This window comes from Peromyscus californicus, unplaced genomic scaffold (assembly GCF_007827085.1).
Source record: "Peromyscus californicus insignis strain IS unplaced genomic scaffold, ASM782708v3 Scaffold_7__1_contigs__length_154581171, whole genome shotgun sequence".
Taxonomy (NCBI): domain Eukaryota; kingdom Metazoa; phylum Chordata; class Mammalia; order Rodentia; family Cricetidae; genus Peromyscus; species Peromyscus californicus.
The window spans coordinates 53,053,307-53,080,475 of NW_026294595.1; the positions used below are offsets into that span (position 1 = coordinate 53,053,307).

General features: G+C 46.3%; 1 protein-coding gene across 6 annotated transcripts; it reads right to left on the minus strand.

The window, feature by feature from the left end:
• Window positions 1-1,056: 1,056 nt before the first annotated feature.
• On the minus strand, window positions 1,057-26,596 carry Nfe2l2 (NFE2 like bZIP transcription factor 2). 6 transcript variants are annotated; one of them, XM_052724322.1, is made up of 6 exons: window positions 26,367-26,592; window positions 14,753-14,843; window positions 4,474-4,740; window positions 3,761-3,850; window positions 3,060-3,248; window positions 1,057-2,734 (listed from the first exon to the last, which is right to left on the minus strand). In XM_052724322.1, exons 3-6 carry the CDS (start codon window positions 4,735-4,737, stop codon window positions 1,511-1,513), a joined length of 1,767 nt encoding a protein of 588 aa, XP_052580282.1. In that variant the 5' UTR covers window positions 4,738-4,740; window positions 14,753-14,843; window positions 26,367-26,592; the 3' UTR covers window positions 1,057-1,510. The 6 variants fall into 6 exon arrangements, with proteins under 6 accessions (XP_052580282.1, XP_052580281.1, XP_052580278.1 ...); XM_052724321.1 differs by lacking the exon at window positions 26,367-26,592 and adding an exon at window positions 25,302-25,843; XM_052724318.1 differs by lacking the exon at window positions 14,753-14,843 and having other exon boundaries at window positions 26,367-26,591.
• Window positions 26,597-27,169: the final 573 nt, after the last annotated feature.

The window sequence follows — 27,169 nt, forward strand, 5'->3', positions numbered from 1 at the left end:
CTCTGAGTTTTATTAACAAGACCATTTAAGATTCGTATTACATCTGAATTCGTGTTACATTCTCCCTGCTAAAGACTGTCCACTCCTACGCTTTTCATAGCTGTTCTTCCCATCATTTCCATGCCTGTGGCTCAGTCTTGGTCTGCAGTTTCTGTTAGCATGCAATGCTGAGAGCGGATTGACCTGCACCTTCAGATGTTGCAAGCTTAAAGTTGCAACGTGTTTTTTTTACTGGCATTCATTTACTTGGATTTTTTGAGACACGGTCTCTCTCTACATAGCTTTGGCTATCCTGGAACTCTCTACGTAGACCAGGCTGGCCATGAACTCGAAGATACTGGCCAGTCCCTGCCCCAGAGTGCCAAGATTAAAGACATGAGTCACTATGCCCAGCTTTTTTTTTTTAAACCTGTTCTCTCAATCCTTTTTATGTTTTTTTAAAGATTTATTTATTATGTATACAGTGTTCTGCCTGCACATATGCCTATAGGCCAGAAGAGGGCACCAGATCTCATTATAGATGGTTGTGAGCCACCATGTTGTTGCTGGGAATTGAACTCAGGCCCTCTGGAAGAATAGCCAGTGCTAACCTCTGAGCCATCTCTCCAGCCCTCAATCCTTTTTCTTAATGTAATATGCTTCCTAACCCCTCTTTGAATGCCACTTCTAAGAACACAGGTATTACTGGTTTTGTCTTTGTGCCACACACAGTACTGCACAGCAGGCATACCACTATTGTGAATAAACAAATTTCCATGGCAACATATACCATTTCCTTGAGATGACAATCCTAGTTAACCATTTAGTATAAAAAGGTTTTACTTTCATCTTTTTTGAGACAGGCTCTCACTATGTAGCCCTCACTGGCCTAGAGTTCAGAGATCTCCCTGCCTCTGCCTCCTGAATGCTGAGAATAATAGGCATGTACTACCACGCCTGGTTAAAAGATGCTTTTGAATTTTCAAAACCATTCTGAAAATGTAAAAGAATCAAATGTGGTAAATGGGTGATTCTCCTATGGAAAACACTGTTATGAATAAACTCAACCCAGAGTAATTTAAGTCATGATATTCCTTTATTAGTGCCAGCTCCTTTAATTTTTGTCAGAGCTAAACAATTTAATATAAAAAGGTCATTTTTTTGCTCATACAGTATATAAAAAAGTATAGTGGTTTGGTTAGTTTTGCAATAATTTGCTTTTAGCCAGATGTCATATAAATCTATGAATGTAACAAATAAGAACAGTATAAATAAGTTTTGTAGTATTTACACTTACACAGAAACTAGCCCAAATGGTGCCCTAAGAAATTAACTTCAGAGTTAAAATGAAACTGATTCAACATTGAGACTTTAATGCTTTGTAAAGTTTCATATTATTTCTACATTAGCTTTGGCTATAATTCTGCATAGTTACTTATAAAGTGTGTTTCTGCATTTCACATCACAGTAGGAAGTTTTAGCAGTACAAAACAAACACTAACTCAAAACAAAAGGCTCCATCTTCCCGAACCTAGTTTTTCTTAATATCTGGCTTCTTGCTTTTGGGAACCAAGAATACATTGCCATCTCTGGTCTGCTGCAGGGAGTATTCACTAGGAGAGTAAGGTTTCCCATCCTCATCCCGTAACATGCTGAAGACTTCAAGATACAAGGTGCTGAGCTGCCTCTTGAGGAGATGGAGGTTTCTGTCGTTTTCTCCCCTTTCTCGGAGCAGTTTTTCTCTCTCATCTTTTAAGTGGCCCAAGTCTTGCTCCAGCTCCACTATGTTCTCCAGTTTCCTTTTCCTGCAGTTCTGAGCGGCGACTTTATTCTTACCTCTCCTGCGTATATCTCGGATTAACGCAAGTTGAGCTTCAGTGAATTGCTCCTTGGACATCATTTCATTGAAGTCATCAACAGGGAGGTTAATGATTTTTTCAACAGGGAATGGGATGTGGAGAGCTTTTGCCCTAAGCTCATCTCTTGTGAGATGAGCCTCCAGGCGGCTTGAATGTTTGTCTTTTGTGAATGGGACTTTTTGATGACCAGGACTCACGGGCATTTCTTTTTTGGTTGTATTTTCACACTGGGCATCATGCACAGGAGCACTGTGGCCCTGAGCTGGTGACAGGGGTTGCTCTGTATCCCCAGAAGAATGTGCTGGCTGTGCTTTAGGACCATTCTGTCTGACACTCCCAGGGGCACTATCGAGCTCTTCCATTTCAGAGTCACTGAACCCGGGCGGTGGGTCTCCGTAAATGGAAGATTCCACAGAGTGCTCTGGGGATGCTCGGCTGGGACTAGTGTTCAGTGAAATGCCAGAGTCAGAGTCATTGAATTCTGCTGTGTTTTCAGGGTGCTTCTGGTTGAAAGCTTTACAGAGTGACAGATCACAGCCATCAATGGGCCCGCCCAGAAGTTCAGAGAGTGACTGATTGACAGCAGCAGAGGAAGGCATGCTGCTGCCACCACTGGGCTCTGCTATGAAAGCAGAGTAAAACTCATCACCAAAATCTGTGCTTAATGCGGAGTTGGAATCTAAGGAGTTCAGCTGGCTGGCTTCTTCCGTGGAGAGGATGCTGCTGAAAGAATCTTCAAATTCATGAAGAAAATGTGGACTGCAGCTGCCCACTTCTTTCTCCAGGGAGGGGATGGATGAGTAAAAATGGTAATTGCTTTCGATTTCTGTCAGATTGGCTTCTGGGCTGGGCACAGTGGTAGTCTCAACCAGTGGCTTGTTTTCAGTATTAAGACACTAGAAAAGAAGTTCATATGATATGAATAGAAGCTAGGTATTTTTTAGATCAATTCTCTACCCCCATTCCCAAGGTGTTCTTTTCAGTAATTCCAATAACTCTCATTTTCAATAGGTAGGTATGATTGTCAGAGCTCTAAATTAGCTTTCAGGCTTAGAATGACTCTATCCTGAAGTATTCAGCCTGCTTAACTAAAAATTGTATGTGTTAAGTTAAACACACCCCCAATTTTCCCCTACGTAGGTGACACTTTAGTGATCAATTACCAGGATGACTAATTGAAAAGGCCGTATAGAAAACACCACACTCATAGAGCTCACTTACCTGTAACTCGGGAATGGAAAGCAGCTCCTGCCAAACTTGCTCCATGTCCTGCTGTATGCTGTTTAAGTCAGTCATGGCTGCCTCCAGAGAGCTGTTGACTGACTGAGCCGGATCCGGTGTGGCGAAGACTGGGCTTTCAATGTGGCCAGGAATATCCAGGGCGAGCGACTGAAATGTGGGTGAAGACACCTAAGATCGACAAGGCATTCACATGAGTGAGAGCCAAGGCATGCGGAGCTTACAGCAGCGGGGTCCGCAGGTCCCTGCTTCCTGGTCACTGTTTCTATAAAACAAAACATTTCTTCTTCCCCCATGACTCCACATTTACAGTCTACTAGGTGTTACCCATGTATTTAAGGGTAGACTTCAAAATGGATAAAAATAATCATTAGGACTCAATTTCTATCTATATTATCTAGCAGACTGTTTCAAACAATAGATTAAGATTGTTAACTGAAGTACTGGCTAATAGTTGTTCTTTACTAGCCAAAATATTTTATATATCTATATCCATTTTCTATGGAAAATTCTTCTGATTCGTTTTTTAGCTGTCCCTGTCCTGTATAGTTCCCTTGATAAAGAACGTCTTTGATCAAATTCTTCCTTCTCAAAATTTTCTTCTGTTCCCGTAATCGGGGGGATACATGAAAGTGACTTATACCAGATAAGGGAGTTTTGCTGTTAAGCGAACATTTTTATACCTCATGGTCATCTACAAATGGGAATGTCTCTGCCAAAAGCTGCATGCAGTCTTCAAAGTACAGGGCATCTGGTTTGGGAATGTGGGCCGCCTGGATCAAGAGGGAAAGGCACAGGAGAATTTATTACAAGTTCGACTGCTGAGCCAAGAGTCCTGCTAACATCAAGAGTTGTTCTTAACCTAACGATACTTCAGAAATCAGTTTGTTGCACAAGTTCCAACCAGATCACTTGGGTTCAAATCTTAGTGCTCCTTACTCCCTTGATAAACAGTGCTGAGGGACTGAACACAGGGCCTTGTGCTAGGCAATAACCATCCCTAACTTTCTGAGTGGTCTAGGTAAATGATTTAATTCTTTTGACACATAACACGAGAATCATAGTACTTAACACAGTTAAGTTAAATTAGTTATTCATCCAACTAGGGCCGTGCCTGCCACAACCCTGTGAGCAATGCCTACTGGCTTTACTACCAACAGTACAGCCTAAAACTAGGGTGTTTCTGTAATTCACAAAGTGCTCTCTGCGATCCTGTCTTGATCATCACAAGGATTCCCTAAGAGGAGTCAGGTACTGAACTCAGGAAGCTAAGCTTGGGAACTTGACCTGGTCACAAAAGACATGGTAGACAGCAGACTAAGAACTCAAATCCAGGTGGTCCATTTTGAGTTTTCCTTAGATCCCACCATACACTTTTCCTCAGAACTAAGTATACCTGGGAGTAGCTGGCAGATCCACTGGTGTCTGTCTGGATGTGTTGGGCTGGCTGAACTGGAAGGAATTCTCCTGTCTCTTCATCCAGTTGTAACTGAGCGAAAAAGGCCTTCTCCTGTTCCTTCTGGAGTTGCTCTTGTCTCTCCTTTTCAAGTTTTTTCTGTTTTTCCAGCTCATAGTCCTTCTGTCGCTGACTGAAGTCAAACACTTCCCGGCTTACCCCGAGATCTATGTCTTGCCTCCAAAGGATGTCAATCAAATCCATGTCCTGTGTTTACGACAGAAAAGGAAGGAGTAACCATGGTTAATGTGGTCCACATTCACTGTATGCCATCACTGACGGGGAGAATACAAACTCACTCTGAGAATACAGATCTAGCCAGCTAGAAGAGCACTGTTAATTCTAGTCACTCAATCTATTCACTAAAAGCAACAGTATCTATCTACAGCCACCCATTCTAGTCACAATTTGAATCATTAATGACTAAGTAACAATAAAATAGACAAATTATGCACATTTCACATTAGTGCGTTTTTTAAAATCTCATATTTAGAATAGAAATGATAGCAAATACCCGGAGCCACTCAGGCTTGAGAGAGGATTTGGCTTTAACTTGTTCAGCACATACCCAGTTTACAGAGAAATAGATTTGCTCAAGCTTTAGTCTCTAAGTCATGAAGAAATTAGTAAGGAGGACTGCCTACTACCTACAGAAGTAGCAAGGCAGTGTGTGCTAACCCACCACACCTCTGACCCAGACCCTCACACCTCAAAGTCTCTCTAGAACAACTACTGTTCTAGAAAGACCGAAGACATCACATTTAAGACATGGGGAAATCTTACAAAGAGAGGCCAAGATTTCATTTTAATTAGCATTGTCACTCTGAGATAATGTCTCACTCTGTAGCCCAAGCAGTCCTGCTCCACCCACAAAGTGCTAGGATTAAGGTATGTGTCACTATGCCTGACATTAGAGCCTTCTCTCCAGCCCCAAATACATAACTATAGTTTTTAGAAAAGTCTAAAAAGGTAGAAAGTCGAAGTCCATTTCCATTTAATATATCACCTATACTGAAAACAATAAAATGAGGCTGGAGAGATGGTTCATCAGGAAAGAGTACCTGCTGCTCTTCCAGAGGACCCATGTTCAATTCCCAGCATCTACATGGTGGCTCACAACTGTCTGTTACTTCAGTTCAGGGGATCTGATGCCCTCTTCTGGCCTCTGTGGGCACTTGGATGCACGTGATATGTGAGTACAAGCCAGGGCTGATCCTGCTTAGCATCAAAACAGATTGGCCATGTTCACAGTGACACTGGTCACAGGCCTGAATTCAGACATCCTGGTCAGAATGTAGCAGCAGTGAGTTTCTTCTTGTGCCTAGTATGTTTTGTTGTTTTAGATTTCCACACAAGTTTCAGAAGGAAAATGTCTGCAATTTGATTTCTTTTTTCCTCTTAAGACAGGGTTTCATATTGAGCCCAAGATGGCTTTGAATACACAGCAATCTTCTTGCCCCAGGTTCCCAAAGTGTGTGCCACGATGACCTGGCTTCAGATATTGGATACTGTATGAAATATTCAAAGCATAACACTGGAAAAAAGCATTAATTAAACAAAAGTTTGTTAACCTGAAGCACTGCCTGGGAGGCCCACAGCCCAAGTGCTGTTTTCTGTAATGACCAAATAAGCACTGAGCAGTTCCCGTAAGGAACCCTGTGACTGGCGCATGACTTACACCACAAAGCCCCATCCCTGACCCACTGTTCTGAAGCTTGACCATCATCTAAGAGGAAATACGAGGGTGGCGCCCGCCCGCCCGTAACAAGCGACAGCATGACAGCAGACAGCAGGGAAGGGAAGTGCCTAAGGAGAACTAAAACTGCTGGACGCCAAAGGGGTGAAGAGCTGCTAGCTGCCTACCCCACCTTGTGGGTCCCCCAGGAGGGACGGCCGCAAAGACAGTCTGGGGAGGAAATCAAAGGCACAGAAGAGTTGGCACAGCGTTCCAACGGGTATTTCCTTAGACTGGCAAGAGCTGCCCAAGGGGAACACAAGCACAGGGTGGTGAGCCTCGTGCACAGGGGACATGCTGCCTGCCACTTACTGTTTCAAGTTTTGTTTGTTCTTTATAGATTCCTGAGTGTGTTCCAAACTCTGCTTCAGACTTGGCTTACACAAAAGACAGTAAGAAACAAAATGTTGGACAACTCATGTTGAATCGCCATCTGCTCTAACCAAGTTATATTCAGAATGTGTACTCATCATTTGCCATCTGGGTAATCCATCACAGGCTTCAGGGAACTCTTCAGTTGGACAACAAATTCATGCCGTTTTGAAATAAACATCTCTGTATAAGGATAGAGACCCTGAACACTGGAGCCATACTGTGTCTCAAGACAATTTTAGTTCTTTGAACATTTATCATGCTGAGACAATTTTAAAAGAGAAAAAAAAAATAAGCAAAGATGATATTCTCATTCTAAATTAAAGTAAACTGAGACTTTGGTATATCATTGAAAATATTTTAAACCATATCTTAAAACAAGATTTCTGTTACATTTTATGGGGAGGGGGCACATGTGCCACAGAGTATGACTAGAAGTCAGAGGACAGTTTAGGAGGGGTTTCTCTCCCTCTACCATGTGGGTACCAAGGACTGAACTGAGGCTGTCAGCGTGGGAGCAGGTGCCTTTACCCACCATGCGGTCTCTGCAGCCCCACAGGAACAGCATCTTCATAAACTGCTGAAAATACTTCATAAACTGTCCTGTCAGTTAGCCCAGAGTGAACACTGATCTTTGCTTCCAACTTTAAAGGAAAATTTCTTATTCCTTCCTTTTTTCCCCCCCTTCTTTGAGACAGGATCTCACTATGAAGCCCTGGCTGACCTCAAACTCCTCATCCTCTTGACTCAACCTCCCAAATGCTGGGGTTACAGGTGTTTACACACTCTGAAATACACACATTCTCAAAGTCAGGCATTTTCGTTAAGAAAACAACCTCCGTTTAAACCTGTTTCTCCGCATTCTCTCCTTCATCCAAATATTAGTTACTAGAACTCCCGAAGTGAGCACTCGTTATGCTGTCTTCTCATATACCTCATTATGATGTCCAGGTGAGCATATTATTCACTTAGAAAGCAAATCTGGTTTAGCTCCCCTCCCACATAGACAAACCCCAAATGCTTTTGAATAAAAGCACATAGGAAACATGCCTCCTGTTCAACAGTCTGAAAGGCATCCAGATGAGGGCTATCAGAAACTATATTTACCCATTTACTTCTCAAGGCTCCTGTCCCACACTGCACTACACGGTAGATAAAACAATGCCAATTGTTCTCAACCAACATTTCAGCGGCGGCAGAAAACACCAAGCATTCACAACAGTCAGCCCCACACCCAAGCATTTTTGGCTCTAGTGGATTACTTTTCTAATTTTTAATTGTGTTACTACTGTGAAATAGGTGATTAAAATACACAGAACAGTTAAAAATACAGAATAGTGTGGGGTCAAAGCGGGCCTTACAGCTATCTAAATCAAGCACAAATATTGCTACGTTTATGTCTGTAACCACAGCAACATTAGAAAGACCTGGTTAAGCAACTCATATACACTTGGCAGACTCTTAACACTCAGCACTGACCAAGATTTCCTCCTACAGAAATCCTCCCTCAATAACCAACAAGTAGAGGTTCTAACCACATAAAACCCCCAAATTCACACCAAGCATGAATGACCCTGCAAGGTTAATGCCTAGACCCCGGATGTGCCGTTCCCTAGGCGGTGAAGCAGCCTCCACGACTGTTCAGGCTAGAGAGTGGTCTGCTTCCTGAGTCTGGCAGGTCACCATGTGCAGGCACTTTCACGGGCTGCTTCCTGTTCTCAAACACGGTTCTTAGCAATGACTCACTCAACCTAAGAAATGTGATCCGGCCAGCTTACTGGAACTCTCACCCATTCCGCTGTCGGTAGCCTGCAACGCATGATGCAAGACGAGGCAAAACTGGACAGTGAAGGCAGTCAGAACCAGGGCTTTCTCCAGCGGTCCATTTGTAATGCGGTCAAAATGAAATCACAAGGAACATTTAGTTACTTCCGAACAGTGGGTAAACCCCACTGCTGTTGCGCCTACACAGCTGACTTTTCCATGAGAAGTTCCACTCTTGGCTCTCGAGAGTTAGAGTGGTTGTGCTGGAGCAGAGCAGGGTTAGGGGTCTACAGGGGTTACCAAAGGGTGGCTGCTACTCTGTCAGGAGAACAGCTTGATGTGACAAGCAATCTTCAGAGCGAGGGAAAGCACCTGATGAACACTCCAGTTACTGTTAGAATGACACGCACACCCCACTACCCAAGGAACCTCAGGTACACTGGTTCCACCTTCCTAGCCTGCTTCACATCATCAAGTGGAAATGAGCTCACTAGACCAGGCAGGCAGCTGAGGGCCTTGCTGTCCCCACCCTTGACCTCTCTGACAGAGTCAGCTCAACAAGGGAGACTTCAAGTCACAGAGGCTCCTCACAGAAACTTTGGATGCTTCTAAATGATTCAGGTTTTCCTTTATTTTCTCTTAGGGTCCCCAAACTAAATTATTTAGTTTAACCTTCAAGGTCATTTTCAGCTAAAATAGCTAAAAATAGCAACAATCAGTCCACCGAGGCCTGAGGGATGGGTAAGAACTAAATGTTGCACTGAGACAGAGACCCTGGGATCTTTTTTTTTTTTTTTTTTTGGTTTTTCGAGACAGGGTTTCTCTGTGTAGCTTTGCGCCTCTCCTGGAACTCACTTGGTAGCCCAGGCTGGCCTTGAACTCACAGAAATCCGCCTGGCTCTGCCTCCTGAGTGCTGGGATTAAAGGCGTGCGCCACCACCGCCCGGCGACCCTGGGATCTTAAGACATGGCTGTGGTGATGTCAGTGGTGCTGAGGGATTTTAGATATGAATATGATGTACTGAATTATATTTAGACTACAACACTTCAAAAGCTTTTTTAAATGAACTGCAGGCACCTTTAGGGTACTTTCTAAAGGTCTACTTTTTTTTTCAACTATAAACTGTTGAGTATGAATTTTTTTGTTTTGTTTTGAGAGTTTTCCTCTGTGTAGCCCTGGCTATCCTCAAACTCAGAGATCTTCCTGTCTCTGCCTCTCGAGTGCTGAGATTAAGGGTATATGTCAACCACCACCCAGCAAATATAAGTTGTTTTTTGACTCTGTAACACAAGGAACACCTCACAAATTTGCACATTGTCACTGTACCAGGGCACACAACCTGTGTCGGTCTAATTTTCCTTCACGGGATGCTGAAGACAGCAAGAACAAGCACTGTTTCCTGAAGTAATACGGACTAATGGCTAAAACTCTCGTCAACAAGTGCTTGTTATGACAGTGGTGGTCAGGCTTGGTGTCCAGTCGAATCAAGTGGACATTAGTCTATGTACCCACTGGATACACACACACAGGTCCCACCTAAGGTGCCAGGGACACCAAGAGAAACAAGCAGTCTCTGACTGAAGTTATGAGCCATGATGAGCATCACGAGGGACCTCGGGCAGCACAGAAGTGTCACTAGGTCTGCAGAGACCCAACCAAAGTGGTGCTTGTCATCGAACAGCAGTCATGACCATGAACACCTTGACCACAAACACGGGTTAAGTCTGGACTCCCGAGGCCCAACTCAAGTGAGTATTTGAAAGTAACAGGTGCCAGGCATGGTCACACACATCTGTAATCACAGTACTCAGGAGGCCAGAGCAAGATCATGAGTTCAAGGTTAGCCTGAGCCCGAAACGACAAAAACAAGAAAGCTATTCCAGGCAGTAAGAACATACAAAGGTCACCACAGCTCCACCCTTGTGTCCTTGGTCTCCCTTCTGACAGTGGCAATGTTTTCTCTCATTCTCAACTGTGCGCATCCCCCAATTCCCCGCCCACACCCCAAAAGAGGCTCGTTTTCTAGCTCAAGGAAAATTCTCATCCCGAGACTTCCTCCTTTCATCTGGACTTTTTGGTACGTGTGACTCAGATCACATGGGAACCACTGTTTACACCGCACAGTCACGGAAAAGCTACCACCAAAAGGGCTGCCAGAATTACCTAGATGATCCCTCTCATTTTGCAAAGAGGGTGACATAACTTGCCCAGGAGCAGAGGACCAAAATGTTCCAAACTACCTCGTCTACTTTTCGAATCTTATCCTCCCTATCAAGCTGGCAGAGAAAGAAGATGCACCTCTCTCTACTTCACCATTCCTTTTCAGTGAGATCCATGGTTTGTGCTTTCTGTTTTGTTTTTGTTTTTCAAGACAGGGTTTCTCTAGCTGTCCTGGAACTCAGGGATCCACCTTCCTCTGCCTCCAGAGTGCTGGGATTAAAGGCCCGACCGAGCCTTTAATGTGTTTTTGTGTGTGGATGCATAGGCAGGTGTATGTGAGAGGAGGGTGTCTGATCACTCGGCCTTACGACTCGAAGGCAGGGTCCCTCCCTGAACCTGGAGTTCACGGTTTTTGGCCAGGCTAGCAGTCAGCAAGCTCTGGTAATCCTTCCCCAAGATACTGGGGTTACAAACAAGCACAAGCCCGTGCCAGTTTGTTCTGTGAGTACTGGATTCCAAACTGGGGTCCTGGTAGCTGTGCAGCAATCACCCTTAACCACTGAGCCATCTCTCCAGCCCTGGGTTCCTCTATGACACTGTCACCTTCATTTCTTAATGAGTACACTGAGGCTTTGGGGTGGAGCTCTCAAATCACAAGTTTAGCAACCAACAGAGCTAGGACTCCAGCCAGGAACTTCTGTGGGTGAAGGAAGGGGGGATGGATTCTCCACATGTTCCGGCACCTTGGTAACTGGACATTCATACCAAAGCAGGTATGATATTCACACCAAAGCAGGCAAAAAATGTAGGAGGAGGGGCTGGAGTTAAGAACACTGGCTGTTCTTCCAGAGGACCTGGGTTCAATTCCCAGCACACACATGGCAGCTCACAACTGTCTGTAACTCCAGTTCCAGGGGATCTGACACCTTCACACCAATGCACATAGAGTAAATTTAATATTTTTGGGTGTTTTTTTTTTTGGTTTTTTTTTTTGGTTTTTCGAGACAGGGTTTCTCTGTGTAGCTTTGCGCCTTTCCTAGAACTCACTCTGTAGCCCAGGCTGGCCTCGAACTCACTCTGTAGCCTGGGGCTGGCCTCAAACTCACAGAGATCCACCTGGTTCTGCCTCCCAAGTGCTAGGATTAAAGGCATGCACCACCGCCGCCGCCCGGCCTAAATAAATTATTAAAAAAGGAAACTCAACAACTACTGTGCATCTCTCTGAAAAGATACTGACAATACTGTCGCCAGGTGTACTGGCACACATCTTGTCATCCTGCACTCGAGGACACAGAGGCAGAAAGAAGTACTGATGTAAACTGGAGCCCAGCCTGGGCTACAGAGCAAAAACCAATTCAAACAGGACAACATCAAAACCAAAAAACAATTAAAAAATAGAAAACAAAAAGCAAAAACTAGCTGTTCACTTACCTGTGAAGCTAAATTAACAGCCTGAGAAATGGTGTTATCAGAAATCCAGCTGACATCTGATCAGATGAGGCCTCCGTGAACCCTGCACTCTTCCAAGGAGGCCTGTCCTCCCCACCAGCAGTTCTGAACAGCAAGCACGTGGTTTTCCACGGCTGCACCACGCTTAACTCAGCAAGAGTCTCTCAACCCTCAGCCCGCCACAGCCTGTCTACCCCAAGAGTAAGCTGACCTCCAACAAACTGCCTGAAACTCGTGTGGACCCAAATCAGGCAATGCAAGCCACTACTCACTAAAAGCAATACAAAGTTGACTGCTCGAACTGCAGCTCCCCAAAAGTGGGGATCAGGCACAGTCCTTGTCTTCCTTGAGAAAGAGAGCTCTTGGGCACTGGCCCTGACATTCGTGAGCTTGAAAGCCACAAACATTCACCTGCATCTTCCGTCCTGTAATTCCTCTGCCTTCCTGTGAGAGGGTGAGGGGAAGAAAACAGAAAAGAAGCATGCACACGGGCTGTGCCTGCAGCTCAAGCTGCCCATCTCCACACCTGAGGGCTCCGGTCAGCGACATCAAGTCCGGCCTGGGAAACCAGGACAACATCCGTTCTCTTTCCTCTCACTCCTCAAAAAGTAAAACTCTAATCTGCCCTTAGGTTTGTTCAATGTAGCTGCAGACGGTCTCTTCAAGTCAGTCTGCAAACAGCACCATAAAACCAGGCCTACACTGCTAAGTGAGGACAGCATTGAAGCATCCGAAGTCCCATCTTTTCTTTTCCCTACAGACTAAAGCTATGGCTCTGGTTAAAAATCTACGGCCTTGAGTCAGGCATGGTGCTGTCCTCGGCTCAAAGCCTTTAATCCCAGCACTCAGGAGGCAAAGGCAGATAAATTTCTGAGTTCGAGGCCAGCCTGGTTTGCAAAGCAAGTTCCAGGACAGCCAGGGCTACTCAGAGAAACCCTGTCTCAAAACAAAAACAAAAACAAAAACAAAAACAAGCAAACAAACAAAAATCTCTGGCTTTGTGACTTAAGAAGTCAGAATAGGAAAACCAATATGGAGTTCTCCAAAGTGGATGATCAAAATGTGGGAATATGAACATTACTGTCCCCCCCCCATCCCTCATGTGAGTGTTGCTGCCCAGGAATGATACACGTGGTGAACACCTATTGAACACACCATCCTTTCACTGACGGGGGGGGGGGGGGGGGGGGGGGGGGCACACGACACGGACGGACGGACACGACACGGATGATGGGGATGGCAGGGGGGCAGCATTCCTTATCACCTGCAATGCTGTGTGTGGTAAGGAATGGGTTAAGGACCCATTTTCAGTTTGTAACGGGACGCTCCAGTCTGCTCTGTTGCCTAGTCATGGTAAAGATGACCAGGTTCCAGCCCTACCTGGGACTGGGAGCCACTGACTTATAGAAATCTTCGGCCTTGGTTTCTGCGCCTATAAGGGTGGGGTTGGATTGCAAGACCTCTAAAATACATTCCTCTAAATGTTTCTGATTTTATGATGTCCAAATACAACTGAAATTATTTTTTAATGTAAAAATACAGTAATTTTAAGTACTTACAGGATGCACTAAAGTAACTCTAAAAGAAATATAATGTGAGTAATATGTAATGGTGTTTGCAGCTTAGGCACACTAATAAAAACAACACAATAAATTTAATTTGAACTATGTATTTAATCCAATTGCTCAAATATTATTTTAACATGTAACAAAAATGACTGTGACATTAGAAGTGGCAAACACACTCCAGCACAAGACAATCATCTTACCCACACCAGCACGAAATGCAGTCTCACCCAAACGACAAAGGTGTGTGTGCCTACAGGACCCCAGCCCCACTCCTGAGCTGTGGAGCGCTGCCTAAGGTATAGTAACAGAAAAGTAGTTTCTACTCTTTGTAAATGTCAAGTTCATTAAAACGAAAACTCCAGCTTCTCAGTCTCACTCACCACTGCATCTCCAGCCTGCCAAGTGGCTAGTGACTGCCATGCTGGGCAGCACAGCTCTGCGGTGGCCCCCACTATGGGCCCTTGCACTCCTTAGGTGTCCTCCATCTAGGCAGATGCTTCTGTGTGCTACAAGTATGGACACCAGCCCCTCCAAACACCCCAGGTATCTGTTAGCAATTACCTCAAAGAGCCGGTGTTAATCTGAATCACAAAGCGGGCTCTTAATGACTAACTGGATGGTATCCTACACTCTGTCCCAAACAAAGACATAAACTAACCCTGAGCTTGGAAATTATATTTCAGCTACTTTCAGATGTGTACGCTTGAAAATGCATTATGGTACTCACCATTGTTACTGATTGCTACGAAGCAATTTGGGTCTCTTAAAAAGGATTATTAGGGGATGGAGAGTCAGTTAAACCAATTGTTAGGAGCACTTCCAGATAGGCCAGGTTCTCTTCCAGGACCCACACAGTGGCTCACAACCGCTGTAACGGCATTCCCAGGGAATCTGATGCTCTTTTCTGCACAGACATACATACAGGCAAAACACCCAACCCATATACATAAAAATAAATTTAAAAAAGGAGTATTAAAGTATGTAAGATTCACTTTCTTAAAACTAATGTAGGCATCCTTTCCTTGATGTTCATCTTTTAATTAAACCCACTCTACAGTTGCGTGAGACACTGGTCACACTGAGCTTTGAAAATGGAGGGTTACAGTAGTGGATAGTCCCAATAAAGTAGGCATTACATTGCAACAATAACAGCCACCACCGACCACATACTTTCTACGTGCTCAAAAACCGTGTTCCAAATGTGTACCGCCTCGTCTGGATGCACAGCAATCCACCAAGCGGGCAGTATGTCATCGCCACTCTGGAGTAAGGAAATGGAAGCACAAAGAGCTTTAGTACTTTGCCAGCAAACATCTCATACAGTGACAGTGAGATCCAAAGCAGGCAAGTGATCATGCAGAGCTCTCACCCACTCTAGAACACAGGCTTGAACTCCCCGCCCTCTTCCTTGGGGAGGCTGCTCAGACAATGGACAGCACCCTATGGCTTGGAAGAACGGAGCAGCTTTGCTATTAACCCTGTAGTTGGCAGTGCCCATCCACCCACCCTCACAGTGGGGTCTAACACAACAGAAAGCCAAGATAATGCCAGTCTTCACAGAACCATCTTTTTAATGAAAAAGTATGTAAATGAGTCTTTAAACTGTAAAGAAGGCCAGGGCATGACCGCAACACTATTAATAAGTCTATCTCCTGTAACAAATGTCAGGGACTGAAGGCAGCTACGTTTTAGGCTTCTGGGTCTAGCTACTGCATGAAAAATAGAAGGTGAGACCATAACTTGTTTATGGCAACACAAATGCCTTTCAGCTGGGCCGTCTCTCTTTCGGGATCCCAGGAGGTTTTCTTTGTCTCTACGGCTCTGCTGACTTTAAAGGCCAAAGTTATTTTGGAAGAGATATTACAAAACAATACTTTCAAGCCTTTAAAGGAGGGGTGGGGGTGAGGAGAGGACGAGGAGATGAGTTTGCTCTCTTTGCATTTGGATTTAACCTTCCTCCAAACTCACTGCTGCTCTCCAAACTTCTCTATCCATTTGTTCGGACAGGACCCAGGGTTCCTAGGCCAGAATCCCGAGTAAGAAATTCTGTGCAAATGAAGAGACAGGATCGGAAGGCATCCTATATGGTGGCTTATTAACTCATTTAATGATAAGGAATCCAGCAACAGGTTGGAGGGTCCCCAAGGGAGCCAGGCCAGTGTGTGGCCTTTGCTGGACTCAAAAGGCCTGTCCAGGGGTTGGCATTCAGTCTCCGGAGACTTAGTTTCCAACCAGGCTCTATAATAAGGCCAGAGAGCACGTAGGGAAGGATTCAGAAAACAGGACATTTATGGCAGACCACAACACACTTCAGGAAGAGAGGAATGTGGGTTTCTACCCGAACATGCGACCATGGGCCCTGTGAGGCCGGCCAGGGACAGCTGATTTCATGTTGTGACTTGTGAAGACAATCTAAAAATCTACTCGCTTTAGAAAGTATTTTTTGACCAGATGCACACTTTTAATCCCAGCACTCGGGAGGCAGAGGCAGGTGGATCACTGAGTTTGAGGTCAGCCTGGGCTACAGAGTGAGTTCCCGAACAGCCAGGGCTACGCAGAGAAATCCTGTCTTTGAGGGGAGGGGAGTATTTTGGGGGGAGTTGGGAGCGAGTTGAGAAAGGCTCTCACATAGTTCAGCCTGGATTCAAAACACTATGTGTAGCACAGCCTCACCCTGGATTCCAGGTCTTCCTGCCTCCACCCCCCACACACTGGAAATGCAGGCGAGTGCCATTATCTCTGGTTTTAAAGCTGAAAAAGTGCAACTTAGCTACAACCGCAGATCCTCACTCAGTACATGGGCTGGCAAATGGACGAAGCCATTAGAAGAGCATCCACATCTACTGTACAGCACAGGGCCTCTCACCATCTCCTAGCCTCCAACCTGCCTGCCCGTCTTCTGACCCACCACAAAAGCTTCCTTGACCAACCCAACTCAGGTCCTCTGTCCTTTCTGAAACCTCCCAAGGCCGCCAGGGCTCTGTGATCCAGGAGTGGTGTAGCACACAGGAGAACTGGGGGCCTGCCATCCCACCCACCCCCACCCCGCCAGGTTAACCTTCTCAGCACATTAGATGCTGGAGTCCAGCTCATACTTGCTCTGTTCTCCAGCTTTACTAAAGGGCCTCTAAGCTGAAAACATGAAATCTACAGGCTAGAAAATCCAAAAACCTGTCAAAATGCTACCACCTTCTAGACACTCGAAGCACCAAGGCAGAAGTGACATTTTCTTATGTGATGTTGTCAAGGCCTCAGTGTTTGTATAGACAGTAGTTCAGACTCCCTCCTCCTGTTTACTGAGCAACTACTAAACAAACACCAAGCACCATGAGAATGTATACCCCAGCAGAACAGACACCATTAATGAAATCACACTAATCACCGCATAAAACACACCCTGTAATTCAGTAGTACAGAGAGCCAAAGAGTAACTAGAAAGGGCAATTTCAGAAACTCTCGTCCCTGAAGAACAATTGCTGTACTATCTTGAGAGATTAAAGCAAACCTTCGTGCCGTGCCAGTCCGGACATAGACCTCATGAATATTTGTGCAATAAGTATACCTTATTTAGTCTCTGAATCCAGTATTCTCATTGTAAACCAGGAGTCTGAGGTTACAGTTCAAATTACCAAAGTAACAAAGCACATTTTTCATATTATTCATTACCAAATGCCAGTCACAGGAAAATTATTCAACTCCATTCCTATAGCAATACTTGAACATTATCGAGTATAAGAACTAATGTATCTTAATATTAGTCTACACACCCTTTCAACACACACCTTTCAAGATAAAAACAATTATCTTTTGGGAGGAGTAGTGTATGTTGCTAGAGATTCAGCCTCAGGCCTTGTGCATGCTAGGCAAGTACTCTACTATTCCCAAACTAGATTCCCAGCCTTAGCACTAGTTTTTAAAAGAAAACAACTGTGACAGCATCTTGGAATGTCCACTAAAAGAATTCTGGATGCTGAGCATGCGCTGTAGACCTGGAATCTCAGCATTCAGGAGGTAGAGGCCTGATGACTTTGTGAGCTTAAGACCATCCTGGATTTCACAGAGCAATCAAGCCAAGCTTTGCCACCATGGAGAGAGTCTGTCCAAAAAGCAAACATCAGACATGTGCAATCCAGGGATGCAGTGAAAATAAATTAATCCATCAGTCTACAGTCCTGACCAGGTAATTTTCTTTCAGCTATTTCCCTCACAGTGGTCAGAAAGGGGAGCTTGCACCCACAGACTAGCTTTTTCTAAAACACTGAGCTATTGCCTTGGCCTCACCATTACCACGGCCTCGCCATTAACTTGCTATGGCAACCTCGTCAGCCGTTCACAGCTCTCCTTGCTCTGACCTCACTGAGCATCAGACTTCTTCAGGTGAAAAGAACACGAGGAAAAACAAACATGGCATGTTTTTTCTCTCTCCTTATACACTAAACAGTAATGTGAAATCCTATTTTCAGGGCCGCCTCCTTGCTGTAGACCCGCGTCAGTGTCCAAACCCATCAGACAACACTGTCCTCGGTGGGAAAGGAAAGGGGCCCGTCACTCTTCTTGAATCAGGAAAACGTGCCTGGTCTCTAGAGCCACCCATGGTCTCTCTTCCTTGAGAAAAAGGCACAAGCAGTTCGCTCTCTGAGGAGATGGTGGGTTTCCCTACAAACAAGACAGTAAATGTCCATCAGTGTTCTGCAGCCAGGAGTCTTCTAAGTACAGGAGGCAGAGGGTGGGGCCTTCTGGTAGCTCCTGTAGCATGGGTCTGTTCTCCATGGAGAAGCTGGGCACAGGCGCACACACTGCCCCTTTGGCAGAACTCTCTAGTACTCTGTAAAGAGTCCTTCATTCTCTGGCCGCTAACAAAAGAAAATACTTTCTCCTTTAGAGAAGGACAGAATGAAAAAGGAGGGAGGCAGTAAACCAGGAGCCAGAAAGCAGGGATTAGGGACATGCAAATTCCCTATCTGTCACATGCATCAGTGTGATCCTGGAAAGTAGCTTAACCATCCGAATAGCTTCTGTCAACTGTAACGGGATATCTACATAGACTTATTATTACTGTCATATGACATGTGTCTGTAGACATGTGTGTGTGCATCATGTGTGTGTGGAAGTCAAGGACAGCTTTGACATGTCCTTTACATGGGTTCCAGAGAATGAACTCATGATGTCGGGCTCACACAGCAAATGCTTTACTTTCCCACTGAGCCATCTTGCCAGCTTCTATGTAGATTTTTGTTAAGGGCAAGTACCAGAACTCATCTAGGGCCTGGTACTAGCAGGATTTCAACAAACAAGAGTTTCATCTCCCCCATCCCGGAAACTGCCAGTGCTGCAGGGTAGCTGGCCCTCCATAACCAGAACTTTCACACTGCAGATACAAGCAATGCTCAACTGAGAGAATTCTTTCACCTGTCTGTACTGTGCATGCTTTACTGTCCCCTAACAACTTAACTCTTTACGGGCATTTACATATCATTAGACAGTGTCAGGAGTTACAGATAACTTACAGAATAAGAAAGGATGTGTATAGAGCATGCATATTTTACAAGGAGGACCTGAGCATCTGAGGAATTTAGTACCCCCAGGTTCTAGAACTACATGCCCTGAGACACCTCGGGACACCAGAGATTGGCTATCTTCACAGGGAGAGGCTGAGTTAGTAACAGAGATACAGCTGTCCCCCTCTCCATTATTGTCTTTTGCGGTGCACACCGACACTTTACAGCCACAGCCTTATCACATGAACTTTGAACAACTAAATCACACAAGACACAGACCTTGAGCTCTGGACTTCCTGCAGGCTGGGACAGAAGGAAACCATTTTGACCCACATCTCTGGAGATAGGGGCTGTACTTGTGAAGGTCAATGAGAAGAGTGTTAAGGTGCCTAGTCGCCTCCCCCCACATTCCAGGGAGTGGCCCCTGAATTAGTCAGAACCAACTGCTTCAAGCCAGGTAGAGATTTTCTAGTGACATATGAGACTGTCCCTAGAGAAGGCCTGCTATCAGCCTGGGAACCACTAGGAACAGAAGAGTTGGTGCAGGTCCCCCAGCCAGCAGCACAAAGTAAAGCTGACCTTTAAGGGTGTCTTTGAATGTATATTCATTGTTTCATTGAGAACTGCCAACAGCAAAAAATAAAACCTTCAAAACTTGGCAGTTTGTCCTACTGCAGATACAAAATGGTCTGTTTATTCTGGGTGATTTTCATTACCAAGACTTTAATGGTTTAACAACCAAATTTCACGATTCTCCAACGTTCTCTATTCACAGAAACAAGAAGATTCTCTGGCTTGCCAGGCAAGGTGAGTTCACAAGGTGGTGTAAACCCAGCACGGGGAGCTGAAGTAGGAGGATCATAGTGAGTTCAAGGCCAGCGTGGGCTACAGTATGAGATCCTGTCTCAAGAAAAAACAAAACAAAGGAATCCCTGGCTCCAGTACAGCAAAACAAACCAACCAAGTCCAAATTCCTGGTCACCCATAAGAACCACAGCAGCAGAGTAATTCCATGGGGCAGTCACAGCTCTGCAAGGCTCTGCTCTCAGCAGGCGCCAACCACAACCACTTCCCCTCTGATTCAATGCCTTGGGCTGGGCAGAGGTTAGGTTCTGCATCCATGTGCAGTACTACACATTCCCCCTAAAACAGCAGAAAGACTGCCAGGCTTGACAAAGGAAAATTCCAACTACCCTTTTCAGTGGGCCAGTCACTTAAGACACACAGTCAACACAGTCCCAACATTCATGTCCTTCCTCTCAACAAATACGGGAGGTACTAACCCACTCCAAATGTCAAGTCTTTTAAGAACAAATATGAAAGTAAAATAAAATACCACTTTTCAAAATTTTAAAGCAATGGGAGTCAAACTTTTACCAGCTTCCTAACAGGTGACTAAATATACCCCAACAAGTGGCTCTGAGAAGGGCTGGGGTGGAGCTCAACCAGCTCTGCTGGGCAGCACTGAGCAAGAGAAGCTGTGAGGGCAGAAGTGTGCCAGGAGTGGACTGGCCAGCCGCAGAGGGCACAACCGTAGTCCCCACCCCACTCCTCATGCACCCACAAAGACAGTCAGCCTCTAGTTCCAAATGTGTGAATCAGAAATGGCTCGGCCATGTAAGTACTGATCACTGTGGTCAGGATTATAAAGCTGCCTATAACAGTCAGGCACAATCAAAGAGTGGAGGTGTGAAAAGCTTGGAGATTCCAGAGTTTTCTTTGGAGAAAGAAAACAAAGCACAGGAATGAAAAGTGTGGGGGATCCACACTCAACACCCACCCCAGCATGAGCATTCCATTCTCCTCCTGTTTGGAAACGGGGTTCTACACTGCAGGCCAGACTGTCCTCCAAGGCCAGCAATCCTCCCTAGGAGGCTGGAATTGCAGGAATGACCCACCACACTCCGGAGGCTCACTGCCTTTTCAAATAAAATGCGTCTGCGTAGGGGTATATGCTAATGCATACAGGTGTGGGGGTGGGGGTGGGAGGCTCAGGTCCTCCGGAGCTAGAGTTACAGGTAGTTGTGAGCCATCCGACAAGGGTGCTGGGAACTGAATTCGGATCCTCTTCAAGAGCAGCAAGCACTCTTAACTCCTCAGCCATCTTTCTAGCCCCCTCACAGCCTTTTTAATATGCCATTCTTCAACGATCTTATTGCAGGTTATCTACGCTCCTGAAAACCTCACAGAAAAGTCCTACTGGTTCTTTTGGGGAAAGCCTGTTGGTAACAAGGTCATCATGCAAATCTTCATGGGGTATTAAGGAACTCAGGCCATATTTACTGCATTTCAAACATTCTCCAGGTGACTTGAAACACAGGCTGTGATCAAACACAAGAACTTTTCACAACTAAAGCATTCTAACCAGCTTTTCTAAATCACTGCACACAGGGATACTTCCAATGTGCACCAGGCACTGAGTTAGGTCCCCAAGGCTGAATTCTTTATTCAGACAAAATCTCTAGGCATGGGTTTAGGCATTAGTACTGTGTTTAAAGGCATCCATCCCACTGGATTCCAGCTGCAGCGAGGACAGCCTGGGCATCAATATTTGAAATACTGGAGGTGAGTCTAGTAAACAACAAAGTTTGGAAGTGCTGGGATTAAAGGCCTGCGCCACCAACGCCCGGCCCTGGATTTGTCTTCACACTACAATAGTCTGTGCAAAATATGCTTACATTCTGGCACAGAAGGACTTTCACAGCTGGAGAGGTAAGCTCAATCATGGCGTTTGTGCCTAGCACATGCAAGGACCTGGGTCTGATCCCCAACACCCCAACCATCCACCCTCAGAACAGAGAATTCTAACACAAGGCTTTGTGACGCCAGTGTTACTGTTCACATGCTAGAAAAATGATATATTAGCATTGTACTACTTCCAGCCGATGCATTTATCGAAATTTTTAAAAATAATTTATTTAACTTTATGTGCATTAGTGTGAAGATATCATCAGATCCCCTGGAACTGAAGTAACAGACAGTTGAGTTACCATGTGTGTGCTGGGTATTGAACCCGGGTCCTCTGGAAGAGCAGCCAGTGCTCTTAACCGCTGAGCCATCTTTCCAGCCCCTCAAAATTCTTAATATTATTATAGCAAGGCATATACAGAGAAGCCCAATTTAGGATTTTGTTTAAGGTTTTGGACTCCAGTTTAGGATTTTGTTTTGGTTTTTCTGAGGGACAAACTCTCATAAGAATGCACTTGTATTTTCCATAAATTTAAACACATTTTTGCTTTCCTGTTTATAAACCATATCATTGCTAACTTGTCCAAGTCTTGGCGTGGTACCTTAAAGCCCTTTTGTGCAAAATGTTGTTGGCACTAACAGCAATGAAATTTCAGTACCTTCTGGAGATCACATCGTCAAAATAAAAACTCGTTTCCGTGTCACAGTGAAACGGTTCCTTTTTCAGCCACAGATGGAGTGAAGCAGGGTAACCACTAACTACCTCTAGCAAGTCGTCTCCACCCCAGTGTCCAGCACGTGCTGAAGTGGGTGACCCAAAGAGTTCAAATATCTGGGCTCACCTACACGAAATTCAGGTAAATCATCCAACTACACCCTTCCGAAGGTCCCGAAGCATATTTAATTCAGATAAATCAGATAATAATTCCTAACAAGATTTAACAATAAAGACCAGGAAATCAAGTAGTTAATCTCTAAATGTACTAGTCTCAAAGCTGCAGGCACACCAGAGCTCTTTTGTTGTTGTTGTTTTTTGTTTTTCAAGACAGCGTTTCTCTGTGTAGCTTTGTGCCTTTCCTGGAACTCACTCAGTAGCCCAGGCTGGCCTCGAACTCACAGAGATCTGCCTGCCTCTGTCTCCCGAGTGCTGGGATTAAAGGCGTGCGCCACCACCGCCTGGCTAGACTTGAGCTCTTAATGCTGGTTTCAATGAACAGGTACCAAAGACAGGGGATTCGTGTTCAGTTTGAGCCAACGGGTTTCTGTTAGCTGTTTTCAACCCCACCCCAATCCCAAATCCACTTTCCATCAACCAGGTTCAACCTTGTCGGTCACACTGCACAACATACCCTTACTTACTAAATGTAATTTTGATCACCATCCCCAAGTAAACACAGGAGATGGTGCCAAAAACAAGGCAGACAAAGGCGAAGATCCTGGCAGCTAAAAGATTTAATTAAGAAAAAGGGAAAATGGTCATTGGAAAATGTGAAGCAGACTGTCGGACACTGTTTTAAAAATGATAATTACAGGAAAAAAACATCCTGCTTCTCCAACTGAAAGCCGCCTAGGCCTGCTTCTGTGTCTTCCTGGACAGGACCACAGGCACTATCCCACTGCCGGTTTACGGTTTACTCACTGTTTGGGAGGATCACTGAAAGGATGTGCTCGCTCTCACATGGTTATTAACTTCCTTGGTAAGAGGGGAAGGTGCAGATACCAGCCTTTACTCTTCCAGCCTCTCCTCCCTGTTTGTTTGTTTTTTAATTTTATTTTTTAAATCTACCCACTTAAAAGGGAGGCTCTGTGGTCCTGCTTCAGTTCCCTTTGGTCCAGTTTGGAAGTGGAGATTCAGAGCCCCAGGAGTCAGGCTGAGCTTGAATTCTATCTTAACATGAAACAGTTGGAGGAGTCTTGGCCTCTCTGCATGCCTCTCTCCTCACCTGAAAACTGAAGATAAAAAGTTATCCCCATGGGGTTACTGAGGAATTATACATCCGAGGCAATTACCATTTTTCTTGGCTTGCAAAGGAGTGTCTATTTGCTTACCTACTATCTAGTATCTAAGTTCCAAATTCTTCCTGCATCCTCAAGCTAACCCTGGTTCAAGGAAAAACTAAGAAGGATGGATTTATGAATATCTTCTTTTAAATACGCTCAATCTCGATGAAGGAACTATCCAGAAATAAGTGTACCTGCTCAAGTGCTCCTTTCTCTTGCTTTGCTAAGCATAACTCATCCTAAATAAAGATAAATATTAAGAAAAACTATGTATCTGTAACTCTCCCTGGTAATCCTAAAAAAAGAGGGTTGTTCCCAGCATTGTTTTTAAGGACCCAAGTTAATACAAATGGAATTTCAAAATGGCCCTTGTTACTTTTAAGGCAGAAAAGACTGAGGTAGTCATGCATTTATCAACCTACATTCGGCTGCTGTAATGTCTCAGAGATGTTCCACTATCTAAAAAGTCAAGATGTTCTTGCTTAACATTCACTCTGGAGGAAAGGCCTGTCCACTTTCTCTTTTTGTTCGGCTTTTAAAAATAATCTCATCTGTCTCGTTCAATATCAACTTCATCTCTTGTCTTCAGAAGTATTTTATCTTTCCAAGACATTACTGACAGAGTAATGGATGGTTTTCTCCCTGAGATGAAGAATCATTGATCATGTTAAAAACCATATCCTCCTACAACTACCCAAACATTTGTTCAATTCAAGTCAAATCATTCTGGACTACCAAACAATGACTTTAAGACAAATTATCATTTTTAGTTCTTTTTTTCAAAGTCTTCAAGTATTTAAATCAATGTCTGGAAATAACAAGAATTGTTGTTGGCAAACGAAAACTTTCACATGAAAGAGAAAGCGGGTATCTCTGCCATTTCTGTACATGAAATGTTATGCTACACGCTGCACAGCAGAGAAGAAAACTTTAAAATCAAAGTTCGTTTCCATCGTGTATCCTGTGGCCGGACAAGCATTCCTTTTGATTACTAATGAAGAACAGAAGATCAAAAAGTACAGTTTACTTATTCATCCTAATGAAAACCAGGCTACAACCCCAATCATTTCTGGGGGAAAGTTCAAGAGAGGGAGTAGAATTAATGCATTGTCAGTAACTAAAAGCTTACATTAGGACCTTCGGGGTCAGCCTAAGATTTTACATTTAAATTAACTGACTGTGTACCAAGTTACGTAGTCCCTTGAGCTAAATGTTTTCTTTTTTAAAAAATCCAATTACGACACAATTTTTGGCAACATAAGCATTTGCTTCTTTAAAAGTGCCTGAAGTATGACCAGAAACTGGTTTTCCCTTACATAACAATCTTCAAAACTTATCAACAAAGGGTTATGAAACGCAAGCGTCCCATCCTCTCTGTCTTCATAAAAGTGCGCAACACGTAAGAAATCGAGGAGGCAAAAATCTCACACAGCAAAGGAAAATGTATTAAAGACACAAGGGAGAGATAATGGCTAAAAGCAAAACTTCACCAACAGTATAAAAAGCAGCAAATTCTACTCTACAACTCTTACCCTTGACGGCAAGGAACAGAATATCCTGCTTTACACATTTTGGGATTCCAATTCTGTAATGCTAAATCCAAAGACAAAGCCGCCCAGGGGAAAATAACAATTGCGCAACAGATCAACAGCTCCAACTTGTCCCTTGGCCCCAGAGCGGCAAGGTTTGCACGCTATAAAGCAGGAAAGGGCCAACCGAGGGCCTCTGTGACTGCCAACCGGCCCTTGTCACCCACCCGGAGGCCACCGCCACGCACGCACGCACGCAGCGTGGGGCCCCGCGAGTCACGGCGCTCAGAACACGCAGCCCAGCGCGCGGCCGACTCGGACCTCTGAGCCCGCCCAGGTCCTCACGCCCTCGCCTGACGGGAGCTCAGCCAACCCGGGACTCCCGGGCCGGGGGAGAGCGCGCGGAGCCCTGCCCGCCGGCCGCCCGTCGGGGCGCTGGAGCGCGAGGGCCACCGCTGACTTTCTCTTCCGCCCCCGGAGGGCTGGGCTTTTCTACTTTCTGGATCAAGCCGGACGGGCGGTGAGCCCACAGACGACCAGCTCTCGGGCTGAGAAAGCCACAGACGGCCAAGTGGGCTAGCGCACCGCGCCGGAGGTCGCGGCCAGGGGCGGGGACGGGCTCCGGAGCGGTCGCCGAGGAGACCTCAGCTCCCCCGAGCGCGGCCCCGTGACTAGGCACATTTTTTCACCGGCACCGAATCTGGGGAACCACGCAGGCCCGGAAAGGGCCGGGCGGCGCCGGCCAAGACAGCCAGCGTCCATCCCTCCCGCCGCCTCCGAGCATCCGACCCAGCGGAGGTGGTGGTGTCGCCCCCTGGCCCCACGAAGCACGAGCTTCCTCCACACCCCAACCCCGGCGCCCCGTGGGGGACCTCAGGCTCGGTTCCGACTCTCGTCGCTGCCCCACCGCCCCCCCACCCCGTTGCCCTTCCGACCCGGCGGAGCAGCTCCCCGGCCCGGCCGTCGCTGTCCGGGTTCAGACCGTCCCTCCCTCCCGGGGGCCACTGTCCCCTCGAGCTCCTGCCCGCCTCCTGGCACAGCCCAGAGGCCCGAGGGCCGGGGCAGCACCTGCTGGGACTGTAGTCCTGGCGGCGGCAACTCCAAGTCCATCATGCTGAGGGCGGGCGCTGCTCTGGGGATCCTCGACGGCGAGGCTGTGTTGGCTGCCGAGGTGAGGCGGCGACAGTAACTCGACCGAGCTGCCGGGATCCAGCAGACAGCCGGCTCGCTAGAGTGTCCGGCCAGCCTCACTCCTCCCCGCCCCCCGCCCCCTGGGGGCGGAACAAGGACCTGGGGAAGGGACGAGAGCTTAAGGGCGGAGTGAGGGCTTGGGCAAGGGGCAAGGGCTAGAGGCGGGGCAAGGGCCTGGGGGCGGGGCAAGGGCCTGAGGGCGGGGCAAAGGGCCTGGAGTCGTGCAAGGGGCCCGGGGCAGGGCAAAGGGCCCGAGGGCGGGGCAAAGCCCAGGGCGGGGCAAGAATGAGGGGGGGACAAGGCGGGGCCAGAGGGAGGAGCAAGAGTCCGGGGGCGGGGCAAGAGCCTGGAGTGCAAGGGCCCGCGGGCCAGGCAAAGGCCTAGGGCGGGGCAAGGGTAAGGGGAGGGGACAAGGCGGGGCCAGAGGGAGGAGCAAGAGTCTGGGGGCGGGGCAGGGGGCGGGGCAAGGGCCGAGGGCTTCGGGCCAGAGTTCCCGCTTTCCCCTCGGCCTCCGCGGTTGACCCTCCTCTAGCGGTCTGGGTGTGGCGAGGTCTATTGGGCTGAGGTCCTCCGGGGGCGGAGTGCGGGCGAGAGGCCCGCGGCTCCCGGAGTCCTCCCTAGGACAGCTCTCCCTTGCTAGAGATTAGCAGCTGTTTGCTGAAGGTCGTTCGGGCTCTGTC